General features: G+C 42.6%; 3 protein-coding genes across 9 annotated transcripts; 2 read left to right on the top strand and 1 right to left on the bottom strand.

The window, feature by feature from the left end:
* Window positions 1–69: 69 nt before the first annotated feature.
* Window positions 70–1,660, top strand: Sbds (SBDS ribosome maturation factor). Its single transcript, XM_017155087.3, has 2 exons — window positions 70–252; window positions 336–1,660. The coding sequence occupies exons 1-2, from the start codon at window positions 122–124 to the stop codon at window positions 961–963; spliced, it is 759 nt and encodes a 252-aa protein (XP_017010576.2). The 5' UTR covers window positions 70–121; the 3' UTR covers window positions 964–1,660.
* Ist1 (IST1-like protein) lies at window positions 1,348–3,778 on the bottom strand. 7 transcript variants are annotated; one of them, XM_017155079.3, is made up of 5 exons: window positions 3,478–3,778; window positions 2,665–3,400; window positions 2,318–2,368; window positions 1,941–2,003; window positions 1,348–1,659 (listed from the first exon to the last, which is right to left on the bottom strand). In XM_017155079.3, the coding sequence occupies exons 1-5, from the start codon at window positions 3,657–3,659 to the stop codon at window positions 1,441–1,443; spliced, it is 1,251 nt and encodes a 416-aa protein (XP_017010568.2). In that variant the 5' UTR covers window positions 3,660–3,778; the 3' UTR covers window positions 1,348–1,440. The 7 variants fall into 7 exon arrangements, 6 of the variants coding, with proteins under 6 accessions (XP_017010568.2, XP_017010571.2, XP_070071824.1 ...); XR_001770352.3 differs by having other exon boundaries at window positions 1,575–1,659; window positions 1,941–2,147; window positions 3,478–3,777; XM_017155082.3 differs by lacking the exon at window positions 1,941–2,003.
* A 192-nt stretch (window positions 3,779–3,970) lies between these two features.
* Window positions 3,971–5,431, top strand: LOC138913025 (uncharacterized). Its single transcript, XM_070215188.1, has 3 exons — window positions 3,971–4,188; window positions 4,483–5,099; window positions 5,163–5,431. Exons 1-3 carry the CDS (start codon window positions 4,011–4,013, stop codon window positions 5,295–5,297), a joined length of 930 nt encoding a protein of 309 aa, XP_070071289.1. The 5' UTR covers window positions 3,971–4,010; the 3' UTR covers window positions 5,298–5,431.
* Window positions 5,432–13,571: the final 8,140 nt, after the last annotated feature.

The raw sequence follows: 13,571 nt of genomic DNA, 5'->3' as shown, positions 1-13,571 counted from the left end.
TAATTTCATAATATCAGTAATTGTAAGAACAAAAATTTTAAGCCACCTATCGGTTTCTTCTATCGAAAGTGTTTGTATTTAGTTGCTCATCCCTAATTCCGCAGCTTTTATTTTAACAACAATGTCCAAAATATTTACGCCCACGAACCAAATACGCCTCACAAATGTCGCGATTGTGAGGCTAAAAAAGGGAGGTAAACGCTTCGAGATAGCCTGCTATAAGAACAAGGTCCTTTCCTGGCGGAGCAACAGGTAGGACTCGCTAAAACCAACACGTGCTCATGGTGAAATATGTTTTCCCTATATTTTACCATATAACGTTCCCACTTTTATAGCGAAAAGGACATAGATGAAGTGCTGCAGACCCACACAGTGTTCACCAATGTCTCCAAAGGACAGGCGGCCAAGAAGGACGAGTTGCAGAAGGCCTTCAATAAGACAGATGAAACGGAGATTTGCAAGGAGATCCTCAGCAAAGGGGAACTCCAGGTGTCGGAGAAGGAGCGCCAAAGTTGCCTGGACACCCAGTTGAATAGCATAGTCAACTCGGTGGCTGCCCTGTGCGTAAATCCCGAGACCCGTCGTCCATATCCCGCATCCATCATCGAGAAATCCCTGAAGGATGCCCACTTCTCGGTGAAGATGAACAGGAACACCAAGCAGAACACACTGGAGGCCATCAAGATGCTCAAGGATCACTTGCCCATCGAGAGATCGCGCATGAAGCTAAGGGTTAGCTTTGCAGGAAAGGAAGGAGGCGGCAAGCTGAAGGAATCGGTGGTCAAGTTGGCCAACAGCGTGGAGCACGAGGAATGGGAGGAGGCCACCTTGCATCTCACACTGCTCATCGATCCTGGGCAATATCGCGTCATCGATGAGCTGGTGAGGAACGAGACGAAGGGCAAGGGACTCCTGGAGCTGCTCGAACTCAAGGAAGTTGTCGAGAACGAGGAACTCTTTTAAAATAGGGTCATCCCCTAAAAATCATCTGTTTTTCCTGGTAAACTTTGTTGATATTTATGTGAAACATAAAAAAGAAAATGTGGAAATTATAGCGAGCCATATTTCTCTAAACAATTTTGTTTATATTGTTTGGAAGTATAGTTTCTGGTATTTATTGCTTCGTCTTTATTCTGCATTCGTAAGAAATTATTTGTTGATGCAAGTTGATCTGATAATGGTTGGGTAAACAATAAGTTTTCATAAACATTTCTAAAGTGCTGAGTTAACGATTTGAAATTTTAAAGCTTATCTTGGATTATTTATACAGGGGGAATATAAAAACTAACGCGCAGGATTACGAGTTCAACTGCCCAGCTACTTAATATAATTAAAAATGATCAAGAGTTCTTTACATATATGTGATTATTTATATAGAACTGGACCGAGATTATAACAAATATACTGTAGAATTAAAAGGTTGATCTGCTGCCCAGCATATTATTTTCGTTTCTTGAGGTTCTCAAAGCGCCGTGAGAGGTCATCAAAATCAATCTCTTCCTCGTCGTCCTTCTTAGCAGGACCTCCGCCAGGAATATCTGGCAGATCGTTGGGTACATTGGGCAGCGATGGGAAATCCAGCGCTGGAGGAGCACTTGGCAACGTGGGATTACCCGGCGGCAGCTTGGATCGGGGTTGTGGTTTGGGTTTGTTGGCATTCTGAGAAGGGAAAATAATAAAAGTTAATTTTTGCATTCATATTTTAAAGCCACAAGCCAGTAAGTGTAGGAAACCTTCTTTTTCTGATGTTAAAAAAGCTTTAAAAATAATAAAATCAGCCAAATATGATTTATATAACGTGTTATTTTTTAAGCAATTTTTTTTAAATAAAAATAAGTCAATTCCGAATTGTATAAATTTTCAGAAAAGACAGGTTTGGTACTGTGGAAACCATAAAAATATATAAGTGCTTGATTCGGGGTCAAATCCAATGTCCTGACCTGGAGATTTACGGGATTAATAGAGGTGTAACGCGGCGGCGGATCATTTTCGGGTTTGGGGCGCTGTCAAGCAAAATTAAAGAAAAAGATAAGGCAAATAAAAAATGATAACTCTGGGATAACAAATCAATAAGGCACATCGAGACAAGCGAGAAATGATAACAATTGGGCAGACAGTGGGCGGCAAACTATGAATCATTTGGATGACTGGACTTACACGCACAGTGGGCAATAGACAGGCCAACAGACGTCACACACAGATAAAGATTGGAGAGCAGTAGAACCCATGGAAGCGTTTGTCATTTGTTTAGTTATGTGGCAGAACGATAAGCAAGTTAGTTTTGGATTTAAGAGCAATCTACACAGAGTTAACCTACCAAAATATTCTCATCCGGGCTGCCCGAGTCATCCGTATTGTTCGATTCACGCTGCAACAGCCCAAAAATCATGCAAAACATGCCAAAACTTAACTAGGAACTATTTTTTTTTAGAGTTTCTTTACTTTTGTTTCAGTTGCGATCAGAATTGTATATATAATAGCCTCTAATGTTATTAATACTGAGGTTAAAAGCCAATAAGTACAAATTCTGACTCTAAATATACTTTCTTATTCTATTTAAAAATAAATTCAAACTACTTTTAAATTATTCCGATTGCAACTGTTAAAAGCAAAGCATTCCCTTTTCTCCTATATTGAAATAAAGAATTAAACAAGTATATTTACATTGATGAAGTTGGTGTTCAGATCCTTTTCCTCGGCGCATTTGGGAGGCAAAACTGCAGGCGGTGCCGGCTGATTGGGAGGTATGTTGTAGGCGAACGGCGGCGGTGGCTGCATGGGCTGATTATGGGGCAGAGCATAGGCTCCAGCGGGAGCACCATCTCCACCTCCACCACCTCCTCCTCCTCCGAAGTGTGGATAGTTAAAGGGCTTGACGCTTGGGGGTTCCGGCATATTGGGCAGTGGCGGCACTGCTGGATAGCCAATGAAACCCATTTGCGGTGGCGCTGCCCCACCACCACCTCCACTCAAGTTATTTCTATCTGATAAATCAATCAGATGCGGCTGCTGTGGCTGCTCCTCCTGCATGACCTGCGGATCCGGTTCGTACTCGATGTTGTAGTTCTTGGCAATGGCTATGAGGTACTTCTCCACCAGCAGCTTGGGCGGCGCCTGCAGCGTGAGCTTGTGCATCAGTTTCTCCGAAACGAAATGCTCGCCCGTCGCCGTTCGCGATTGCTCGGCGAACTGGGGCCCATATTTGGTTATAAATATATCCGATATGATCTTCAGCTCGGCTATATCGCTCTGTAGGCGGGGACACACCCACACCAGGCTGGCCACGGGCTCAGCTATCCCGGTGTCCAGCTCCTTCATCTGGGTGATGAGGCCAAAACGGGCGAGCAACAGGTCACAGTACATCTCCACCATTTCCATGGCCTCCACCAGGTAGTCCTCTCTGTTTTAGGATATATGTAGTGGGTTATATATATAGAGGCGGGTTCTTATAGGTGTTATATATAGTCCTTCACCCACCTTATAATGTGCTCCACGCGAATTCGTGCCCTCTCCGTTTTTCCCGTGGCCAAATAGTCGGCAATCTCCTTGCGCGACTTTTGCGTCAGCTCCGCCTTCTTCTTCTCCAGCAATTTCAGGCGATTCAGCGCCAATCGAAGATTGGTCTTCAGCTTGTTGTAGTTGGGGCCGCTGGAAAACATCCTAATTTCCTCCCTACGCAGACAATTAATTAATGAAAACAAGGAACTTCGTTTGGTTGTGGGTGATTCATTAACTCAATAGGGAAAAAACAATGTGACGTCACAAGCAGTGTGACCGTTTAGCGATGGGGAGGAAATGCCAAAAACAATTATACTTAAAATTTATTAGGGGATTCCCTAAACTGTTCTATTGCTGAATATTTTTGATCACCAATTCAAAAGGAAATACCCAAAACATTTTCACGATTAATATAAATCGATAAAAGAATCAAGGAAAAGTCCATCCCTAATTTGTCAGAGTTTAATTTTGTACTTCCCCGAATCAAGACAAAAGCGATCGAAAAGCTAAAAATGTCTCTGAAATTTAACGAAGCTCTTGAAGTTTTGGTAGAAAATCTATCAAAAACCATTAAACCTGAACAGCAAAGATACATGCAGGATGTCGACGAAATAACCAAGAAAATAGATCAGGAGCTTATCAATATTAATTCTATTTTCAAGGGTACAATCACAAAATGGGATCAAACTTGTAAGTCAAGAATTCTTGGAAGAACAAATCAATTAAAGTTGTTTTTCACAGAAGATAAAATGATTGATCAACAAAAATGCTTCATTTTCGTTTTTTCAAAATCCGCTTGTCAGCATTTTTCTTATTTTGTTTATTCTAACTACTCTTCCAATGGCTTCGATCAATTTGAACCATCCCCTCACATATATGAACATATGTATAAAAAAATGGATTTAAATCTTATTTTCTATATTAATTACATATAATATTTAATGTATATGGATGATATAATAATTTAAACTTTCTTTATTATAGTTATGTTCTGCGATAAGCCGTTTTCTAAAACACGGGTGCCTATTTTGTGGATTGACCTTCCATTTGCGGTAGAACCTCAGAAAGTTTTTGTTCACGATGACCCTAGATGCAGAATGTTTAATCTGAAGACGGTTGTAAATCATCCAGCCGTTCAGAATGGATTTGTGATCGGAAAACAGTTGATCTCTTTGTTCAGTTTTGATTTGAACAGAGCTATTGACAGAATGCACATTTTTACTTGTAAAAGCGGAAAGAAGTATAATATATCGTCTAACTTTGATAAGCCAAACAACCCAATATGTAAGATTGATGTCAAGGAATATAGCGCCCATGGCTTGGAGGAAAATATGTTATTATTTTATGAGTTTCATATCATGTTTAACTTCTCCAATGATAATTTTTTTTACGCATACATGAATAATTTCTTTCACCAAGTCGAAAAATCTAAGGTGGAGGCGAGTGGAAAAAAAGCCAACAAGTTGCTGACCAATGCTAAAAAACTTTTGATACAATTACAAGTTGTAGATAAATCACTGATGGTTCCAGCTGTAAATTTTGTACTGGATTGTACTGTTGATTTAAGTACAGTTTCCAATACCGGCGATACTTTGCTTTCGGTGAGTTTACTAAGCTTTAAATAAAATAAAAATGATCTTAATCTAAAATGTTTTTAATATCAGGCCATTAAACCCTTAATACCGTTGACCGGAACACCCGGGACCTTAATATATGTCCTCGGAAAATTATTGCAGTTCAAAGAATCGGACTCTGTTAAACTGCCAGAGCTAATGGAACTTTTTGGTTTGCAAAAATAATTCCAATGGATTTCCAGAAAGAATATGCATGCAACTTCTTCCTGACGAGGTTAAATATAATAATAACCTGAATAAAAAAAACTGTAATACTTAATCTTAATATTCACATTATATTCCTGAATAAATTGCATTGGCTTTATCACACATCATCTGCTCTCGTAAAGTTACTATGATTTTAGAAATTAACCGAAAAAAGAGTTAATTTAATTTTTAACCCAATCACATAATTATTATTTTTGTCAAAAAAATTAATAAACATTTCAATATCAATATGTTTTTAAAATATTAAATTAAAGTAATGGTACCTGGTCTAAAACGGTCTAAGAAACGTCTTATGGTTCATTTTTCCCTCAATAATTTAAAATATTCAACGAAAATTAACTGTATTGACATTCTTTATTACCAATAACTACAAGAATAGCGCGCCTAAATAAGAGTGATTAAAAACGGATTTTGTATGGAAAAACTGATTAAAAATTCCCCAAAAATTAAACTTTTCAGCAATTCAAAAGTTTAGGGAAAAAAACTTTCATTACCCATTTCCCTAAATAAAAAAATTAAAATTCTATTTAACACTGGTGATTTTACACACATCTTATTTTTTAATGGATGTTCATTTTAATTTTAAAAGTAACATCATTGACCAAGTGATTTGTAGATACATTTCAAAAATTAATAGTTTTCAAAAATGTAAATGGATTTTAAATGAACGCACTTCCTATTAAACCGCAGGCTGCTGGAACACCAACATGAACGTGACGATGCTCCATGCTCCCAAAGGTCAAAAAAGACCCCAATAGAATGCCTACAAGAAAATAAGTCCATTTTCCGAATCCGAAACCGCTGGAATCATCGGTCTTGGGCGGCAATGAGAAGTGCGTTATTACGTGTGCTTGAGGATCCCAGGATCGAGGCACTTGCAGCACCACGTAGCGTTCCTCGTTTGAATCGTTCATTGTATTACTGCAATCGGAAATAGGCTTAGTTTTAAGATCGGAAAATATAATTATTTTTATGTTTACCTTTAAATGCGATCGAGGAAAACCGGGAAGTCCCGCAATTTCGTAGAAGACGCTGTGTGATATCAAGTAGAGCTGTGAAAACATCGATGGAACAATCGATACTATCGAGTAAGGGCCTTTCGGCGGCAAAATCGAGGTTTTTTCAACTGTCACGATACTATCGGTCTGCATATGGAATGAAAACATCGATGCATCGGTGTTTTAAAATGTATTATTTATATATTTTGTTGGTTGGATTTGTCGGCACACAGTATTATTTATTTTATTCAGACTTGATGACACTTTAAAAATGAATGGAAACAAGGACTGCGGACCTGCTGTTAATGGCCGCGGAATACACCCTCCCATCCTTGAGCTGATGTACCTTTCAATCAACTCCCCGACACTGGATACTGGGTCTTTTACGCGTCACCTCACCCCATTTTTAACTCTCTACTCGCTCATTTTTCTTTTCCACTTTAATTCACAAAGTTCATATAAATAACATTCATTTCTTAACAATTCCCTAACCTGGGTACCACAGGGACGATTACATCACACATGAATAAATAGTTATACGTATAAATAAATGAATAAATAATATATATATATATAGGGTTACATTAATATTTTAATTTAGTAGAAGCAGATTCGTAGTTTGTAGTTTGTAGTTTGTGGTTTGTGGTTATTGTTGATTATTATATGGTTTTATTAACTTTAACACTAAACTTAAAATAAAAAACCTGGCACCACCCAGATGTGGGCGGCGATAATCAATTTTCCTATGGTTTCCTCCAAGTTTAATTCCTTTTCCTCGCAGACTCCCAGACTTTGAATTTGGCGCCGGAAGATTGGAATTTTTTTTCCCACAGGCACGACTACTCTGTCTCCGCTTCTAGATGGGTCTCATTTGCCCTTTAGTTGCCCTTCTTGTAAGTCGGCTCAATTCCATTTTCGAGAGAGAGTTTTCCGAAATTTAAACCTAGCTTAAGCCCACTATTCTACTAGTTCCGCCACGAACCAGCACGACTCCGGAACCAGTTCTCCATTCCCAGGCCATCCCTAGTATCGGCATCTGTTGCTCCTCTCTAACCCAGGTACGCGGTCGTTTGGTATGTTTTGATTTTGTTAATGCTTATTTTCTTTATTTCTGGCAGACCATAACACCACACTACGGTTTCGTTTACTTGTCAATGGAACAGGAGTACCATTGAGGCTGCCAGTAGCCCAACGCAGGCCACGCCCACGCCCTGAGATATATTCGTCCTGCCGCTTTGAAAGGGTTAGCCGGGCCATTACTTGGGTACGTATTTGCACGTATGTATGTACCTATGCTGCAATTATTGTTTCAAATCTTTTGCATGAAATACTCCCAATCGTTTCCCTTGTAATGTTTCCAGCTCATATAGGTTATTCCCTACGGGTCTTACTATGCGGCACTTGAAGTACTTGCGGCAAAACTTTGCATTTATGTTGTTCTTGAAATCGCTGAGGATGAAGTTTCGCTTAAAGATTTCTTGGCCAGGTAGGTACTTGATTTCTTTAGCTCTTCTATTGTATTGTTTGGCTGATCTCTCATATGTTTCATTAATGCGTTCTGTTACCTTTTCTCTTATTAGTTGAAGCCGATCCGTTCGAGATAGACTCTGTATCTGGGCGTCGTTTACGGCGTCTAGTTTTCGGGCTATCCTATAATCTTGCCCGCTCAGGAACATGTGTTGGCCAAACATGGCAAAGTATGGGGAGACACCAGTGCTATTGTGAACGGCACTTCGCAGAGAACCTTGAATCTCGACTATCTTGTCATCCCAACGTGTGTGGTCTTCCCCTACATGGATCCTAATAGCTGCAAGTACGGATTGGTTCACGCGCTCTGAGGCATTCGACTGTGGAGCATACCTGCCGGTCCTCTTATGACGAATTTGATACTTCTCCAGGAAACTTTGAAACCGGCTTGCTACAAACTGGACTCCGTTGTCGGTGAGTATTACCTCTGGAACACCAAACTCATGCCATATTTCCGACTCCAGATATCTGACGACTGCGTCTGCTGTCGCTTTTGGCATTGCTTTCAACCAAACGAACTTCGTCAGATGATCCAGCACTACCAATATGTAGCAGTTGCCCCTTTTTGACCGTGGATATTTTCCCAGGAAATCCATATACAGCTGCTGCATGGGTCGTGAGGTGATTGTTTGTTTGCCCATTCTCGGCCTAGTCATCTGGGTTGTGTGTTTGGTTTCCTTGCAGATGTTGCAGTCTTTCACATAGTTTTTCACCTGGATTGCCATCTTGGGCCAGTAGTAGAACTGCCTAAGCCTGTTAAGCGTGCGACCTATGCCTCCATGCATCGCGGTATCGCTGTCGTGTGCTTGCTGGATTAAAGTATTAGTTAACGCTTCCGGAATCCACAGCTTCCACGGAAATTCCTGTGTGTCCCCGGTCACAAAGTCTACTCGCTTGAGCAAGAGGCCGTCTTCCACCACTAAATCTGGAAACTGCTCCGCATTTTCCTTCACCGTTTGGATTCTTTCCAGATACTCGGGACTTTCGAATTCAATGGTTTCAAAATCGAACACCTCAATGGCTTCTACCTCCGGGATACGGGACAACATGTCTGCCACCACGTTATCTTTCCCCTTACGGTGCTCTATTTGGAAATCATATGCCTGTAACGCCAACGACCACCGCGCCAATCGTCCGTTTAGGTCTTTTAGCGTCATGAGCCATTGAAGACTGGAATGATCGGTGATGACTGTGAAGGGTAAGAGTTCTATATATGGCCGAAATCTGTTCACAGCTTTCACTGCGGCTAAGCACTCCTTTTCTGTCACCGTATAGTTCAATTGAGCTCCTCGCAGCTTCTGAGAGTAAAACGCTATCGGTCTCTCATTTCCATCCACATCCATTTGGAAGAGAACCGCACCAATCCCCACATGGCTCGCGTCGCATTGGACGAAGAATCTGCTCTGAAAATCTGGATGTATCAGCACGGGAGCTGAGGTGAGTGCTGTTTTCAGTTTGTTAAATGCCTCTTCTGCTGCAGGTGTCCACTTGAACTTGGTCCTTGACTTCAAACAGTCCGTCAGAGGCGCCGATACATCTGAAAAACCTCGAATGAACCGCCTGTACCATCCAGCTGTTCCTAGGAAACTCCTCAACTGTCTCACATTCTTTGGTACTGGGATCTTGGCTATTGCCTGAATCTTCCCTGGATCCGTCCTCAAGGAGCCCTCTCCGATTACAAAACCCAGATACTTCAGGAATCGGAAGCAGAACTTGGATTTGTGTAGCCCGATCGTGAGGTTGGCGTTTTGTAAGCTCTTGGCAACCTCGGTGAGTATCCGCATATGATCCTTGAACGTTTTCGAAATAATCAACAGATCGTCTAGGTACACAAAGACGTTGCTCCTGAGCTTCTGCGGGATGACCCGGTCCATGAGTCGACATAGCCGTTGAGCAGCGTTACATAAACCAAACGGCATCCTCCGAAATTGATACAACGGCCTTCCCGGGATGGTGAATGCGGTGTACTCCCTACTTTTTTGGTCCAGCTCAATTTGCCAGAACGCATGCTTTAAATCCACACTGCTAATGTAAATGGTTTCATCCACACGGCTCAGAATCGACTCTATATTCTGCAATGGGTAAGCATCCTTGATCGTTACCTTATTGAGTTTCCTCGCATCTAAGCATAACCGGTTTTTCCCAGGTTTTTGGACCAGAGTAACTCTATTGTTCCAAGGGCTTTCACTAGTCTCGATTACACCTAATCGCAACATTTCGTCTACTTCCGCATAGAGCAATTCCTGGACTTTTGGTGACACCGGATAGAACCTTTCCTTTACTGGGACTGTTCCTGCCTCCAGTTGTATGGAATGCGTTTCCAATTCCGTCAGTCCCATGCCGTGTTTTTCGTAAGTTAGAAACTTATCCTGCACTAACTCCAACTGTGTTTTCTCTTCCTCAGACAGGATGTGTGGTTCTACCGGTTCGCTCGTAACATGGAACTCATTCTCAATCGACGACAATTCACCTATTCCTACGACGTCCGGAGCTAATGAAAATTTCCGCCAAAAGTCTATACCCAAATATAGTTTTTGCCGCAGTGAGGGACATAGGAGCAATGATATGTGGTGAGTTTCCTGTTTATAGCCAACGTCCACCTCTATGCGACCCGCTATCCGGTGAGTTGCACCGCCTGCTGTCTGTACTGTAGATCTTACTTTCAAAACTTCTAGTTTCAGCCGCTTTACCAGGTCCATACACCCGTCTCCTAGGATGCTCTTCGATGCTCCCGTGTCAAGCAGCCCCTGCATTGGGTGATTTGCAACCAATACCTCGGCAAACGCTCGGTTCTCCGTCGTAGCTGCTGATATTATAGCTGTGCAGACCTCTCTTCGTTCCTGTTTTCGTTGCTGGTAACGCCTCCGTGCTCGGATTATCCTCGGCGACTTGCGGGAATGGCTATCTCCCCTTGGTTCTCCAAATATCCTTTCCCTTGCCTGCTGATAGTCGCGTTCCCTCTCTTCCATAGGCCTGGCCACGTATTTTGTTCCTATATTTACCTTGTTTATACTTTTATTTATTAATATCTTCTTAAACACTGACTTATATTTATCTTTTAACATATCTTTCAGATCCTCGGAGGCAGTTAATTTGTCGTCTTGGGATGGGAGCGGGACTCCTCCGGTTGTGTCAAGCTCCATCTCGCGTTTCCCGCCAGACATTTCGGACACCGAGTAAAACGAACTCCCTGTCGGCCGCATCTGTAGCAGAACTTATTCAGGACCTCCGAGTCGCACGTGTAATACGTGTGTCCCGGCATAGAGCAATTGTAGCAGACCAACGTACTTTGCGCTCCGCCTTCTCTGCCCCGGGAAATGGCCTCTACGAACTCGGAGTCCTCGTCTGGCTCCTGGGGTACGTACGCCTCGTGAACCTGGTGCTTCTCCCTCGGTGGTCTCTGGTGCTCTTGCATCCCGGATGTGCGCGACCAGCGATTGGCTAAAACCCTCTCGGCTTCGTGGCATTCCTCCCTCAGCTGTTCCAGGTTAGTTAACCACATCGGATATATTATCCTCGATATCCCGTCTCTGATGTTTACTTTAATTGTCCTTATTAGGTCGTGGTCGGACATGTTGATGTCCAACTGGGATCGGAGGCTCAGCATCGCCTGCAGATATTCATCCACGCTCTCTCCTGGTCGTTGCTTTCGCTCGCGTAGTTCTCGCTCACGCTCGAAGTTCGAACGCAGCGTTTGGAAACGTTGTTGCAGCGCGTTTTTTAGATTTGGCCAATCCCTCAATCCCGTTGTGCGTACGTGCATCCAAAACCACTCCTTGGCTTGACCATCTACTAGGCAGTGAAACGATCGAAGGACCTCTTCCCACGTGACTTGGTAAGCCATCTGTAGATGCTCTATCCGGAATATAAATTCACCAATTGGCATTCCCCTAGGTCCGCCATCGAAGGATATACCCCACTTCCTGGGATGGCTCATCTCGGGTTTGTAATCCCTATGCCCGCCACTTGGATTCCCATTCAAACTTCCGGCAGCTGAAACTCCTGGCCTGAACAAAGGCGGTGGTTGGCTATACTGATGCCAACCCGCCCATACCCTCTGTTGCTCTTCCCAGAGTCTGCCATCAGCTCGCTGCTGCGCTGGATTAGGCCTGGCTGCTTCCATCGATGGTCTAGGAGGAGGCTCCTGAGTGTCTGCCTGTGCCTTCCCTGTAGGGCGGACGATCTGATTGATTTCCTTCATGAAATTCATCATCTCCTGTTGCATTTGCTTCTGGAAAGCAGAGACCTCAATGGACGCCGCTTTACGGTAAGTTTCATGAGCTTGTAATAGAGCTAAATTAATGGCTGACTCTATTTCTTTACCTAAATGCACAGGACTCTTCCCTTCCTCATCGCTAGTGAGATTGTGTTGGTCGCCGCGGGGAACTCCGTCGCTAACATGTGCTTCCACGCCCCCCACTGCTCCCGTCATATCCTGCTGGTCACTGATCTCAAAGGCTGCGCTACCATCCATCATAAACCCCTGGGGAGGAGTGATATCCTTTATGTCTCGGTTCACTTTCTGATTGGCTTGGGAACGTGTAGCTGGCGGAGTCATTATTTCGGATCCGCGGTTCAAAAAAAACTCTAAACTTCTTCTAATTTTTCTATTGAATGTCTGCCTGTTTCTTTCGCTTTCTGACATATCTTTTCTTCCCTTCTTTTTCTTAACTTTTCTGTTTTTCTCTTTTGTCTGCTAGGTAGGGTGAGTGACGAATATTTTACCCAGCCCACTGTACTTTCATATTCCAAATCCTTCTTGTTTCTTTTCAGCAGCTTTCACCTTCTTTGGCCGGACTACCTGTGTGTTGCTTTCCGCAACCTTTTCCACAAGGACCACGACCGCTGGATGTTGTAAGCTACCGAACCTGATCTCCTTTTGGTTGATTCTGACTTTTCGCCGTCTTTATAGGTGTTCATAGACTTCTTCTTCCGACGCCCTTGATGGGCCGCGCCGAACCAGGATATTTCTGCCTCCTGTCGGGGTCCCGGTCGTGGGCATCTCAGCGATCATCCTACGTGGCTGCGTCTCTCGCCTCTTAGTGGTACTTCTACGATTTGCTCTTGGTAGCAATTATGTAGGACCACCACTAGTTGTCGAGGACCAGCCGGAGATTCTCTTTCTTCTTTTTTTTCTGTCTTTTTATTATGTTTTCTTTGGGCGCCACTCTGTTATGTCTCGACTTATTTTGGTGATCCAACCATCGGATTCCGGCTAGCAATCGGATATCTCAAGCGTGAGTATGACCACGATGGTTGGATTTGTCGGCACACAGTATTATTTATTTTATTCAGACTTGATGACACTTTAAAAATGAATGGAAACAAGGACTGCGGACCTGCTGTTAATGGCCGCGGAATACACCCTCCCATCCTTGAGCTGATGTACCTTTCAATCAACTCCCCGACACTGGATACTGGGTCTTTTACGCGTCACCTCACCCCATTTTTAACTCTCTACTCGCTCATTTTTCTTTTCCACTTTAATTCACAAAGTTCATATAAATAACATTCATTTCTTAACAATTCCCTAACCTGGGTACCACAGGGACGATTACATCACACATGAATAAATAGTTATACGTATAAATAAATGAATAAATAATATATATATATATAGGGTTACATTAATATTTTAATTTAGTAGAAGCAGATTCGTAGTTTGTAGTTTGTAGTTTGTGGTTTGTGGTTATTGTTGATTATTATA

The sequence above is a fragment of the Drosophila takahashii genome, chromosome 3L, assembly GCF_030179915.1.
Source record: "Drosophila takahashii strain IR98-3 E-12201 chromosome 3L, DtakHiC1v2, whole genome shotgun sequence".
In the NCBI taxonomy this organism is placed as follows: Eukaryota; Metazoa; Arthropoda; class Insecta; order Diptera; family Drosophilidae; genus Drosophila; species Drosophila takahashii.
Note: the sequence above shows the minus strand (reverse complement) of the source record. Positions and strands in the feature narration are given on the sequence as shown.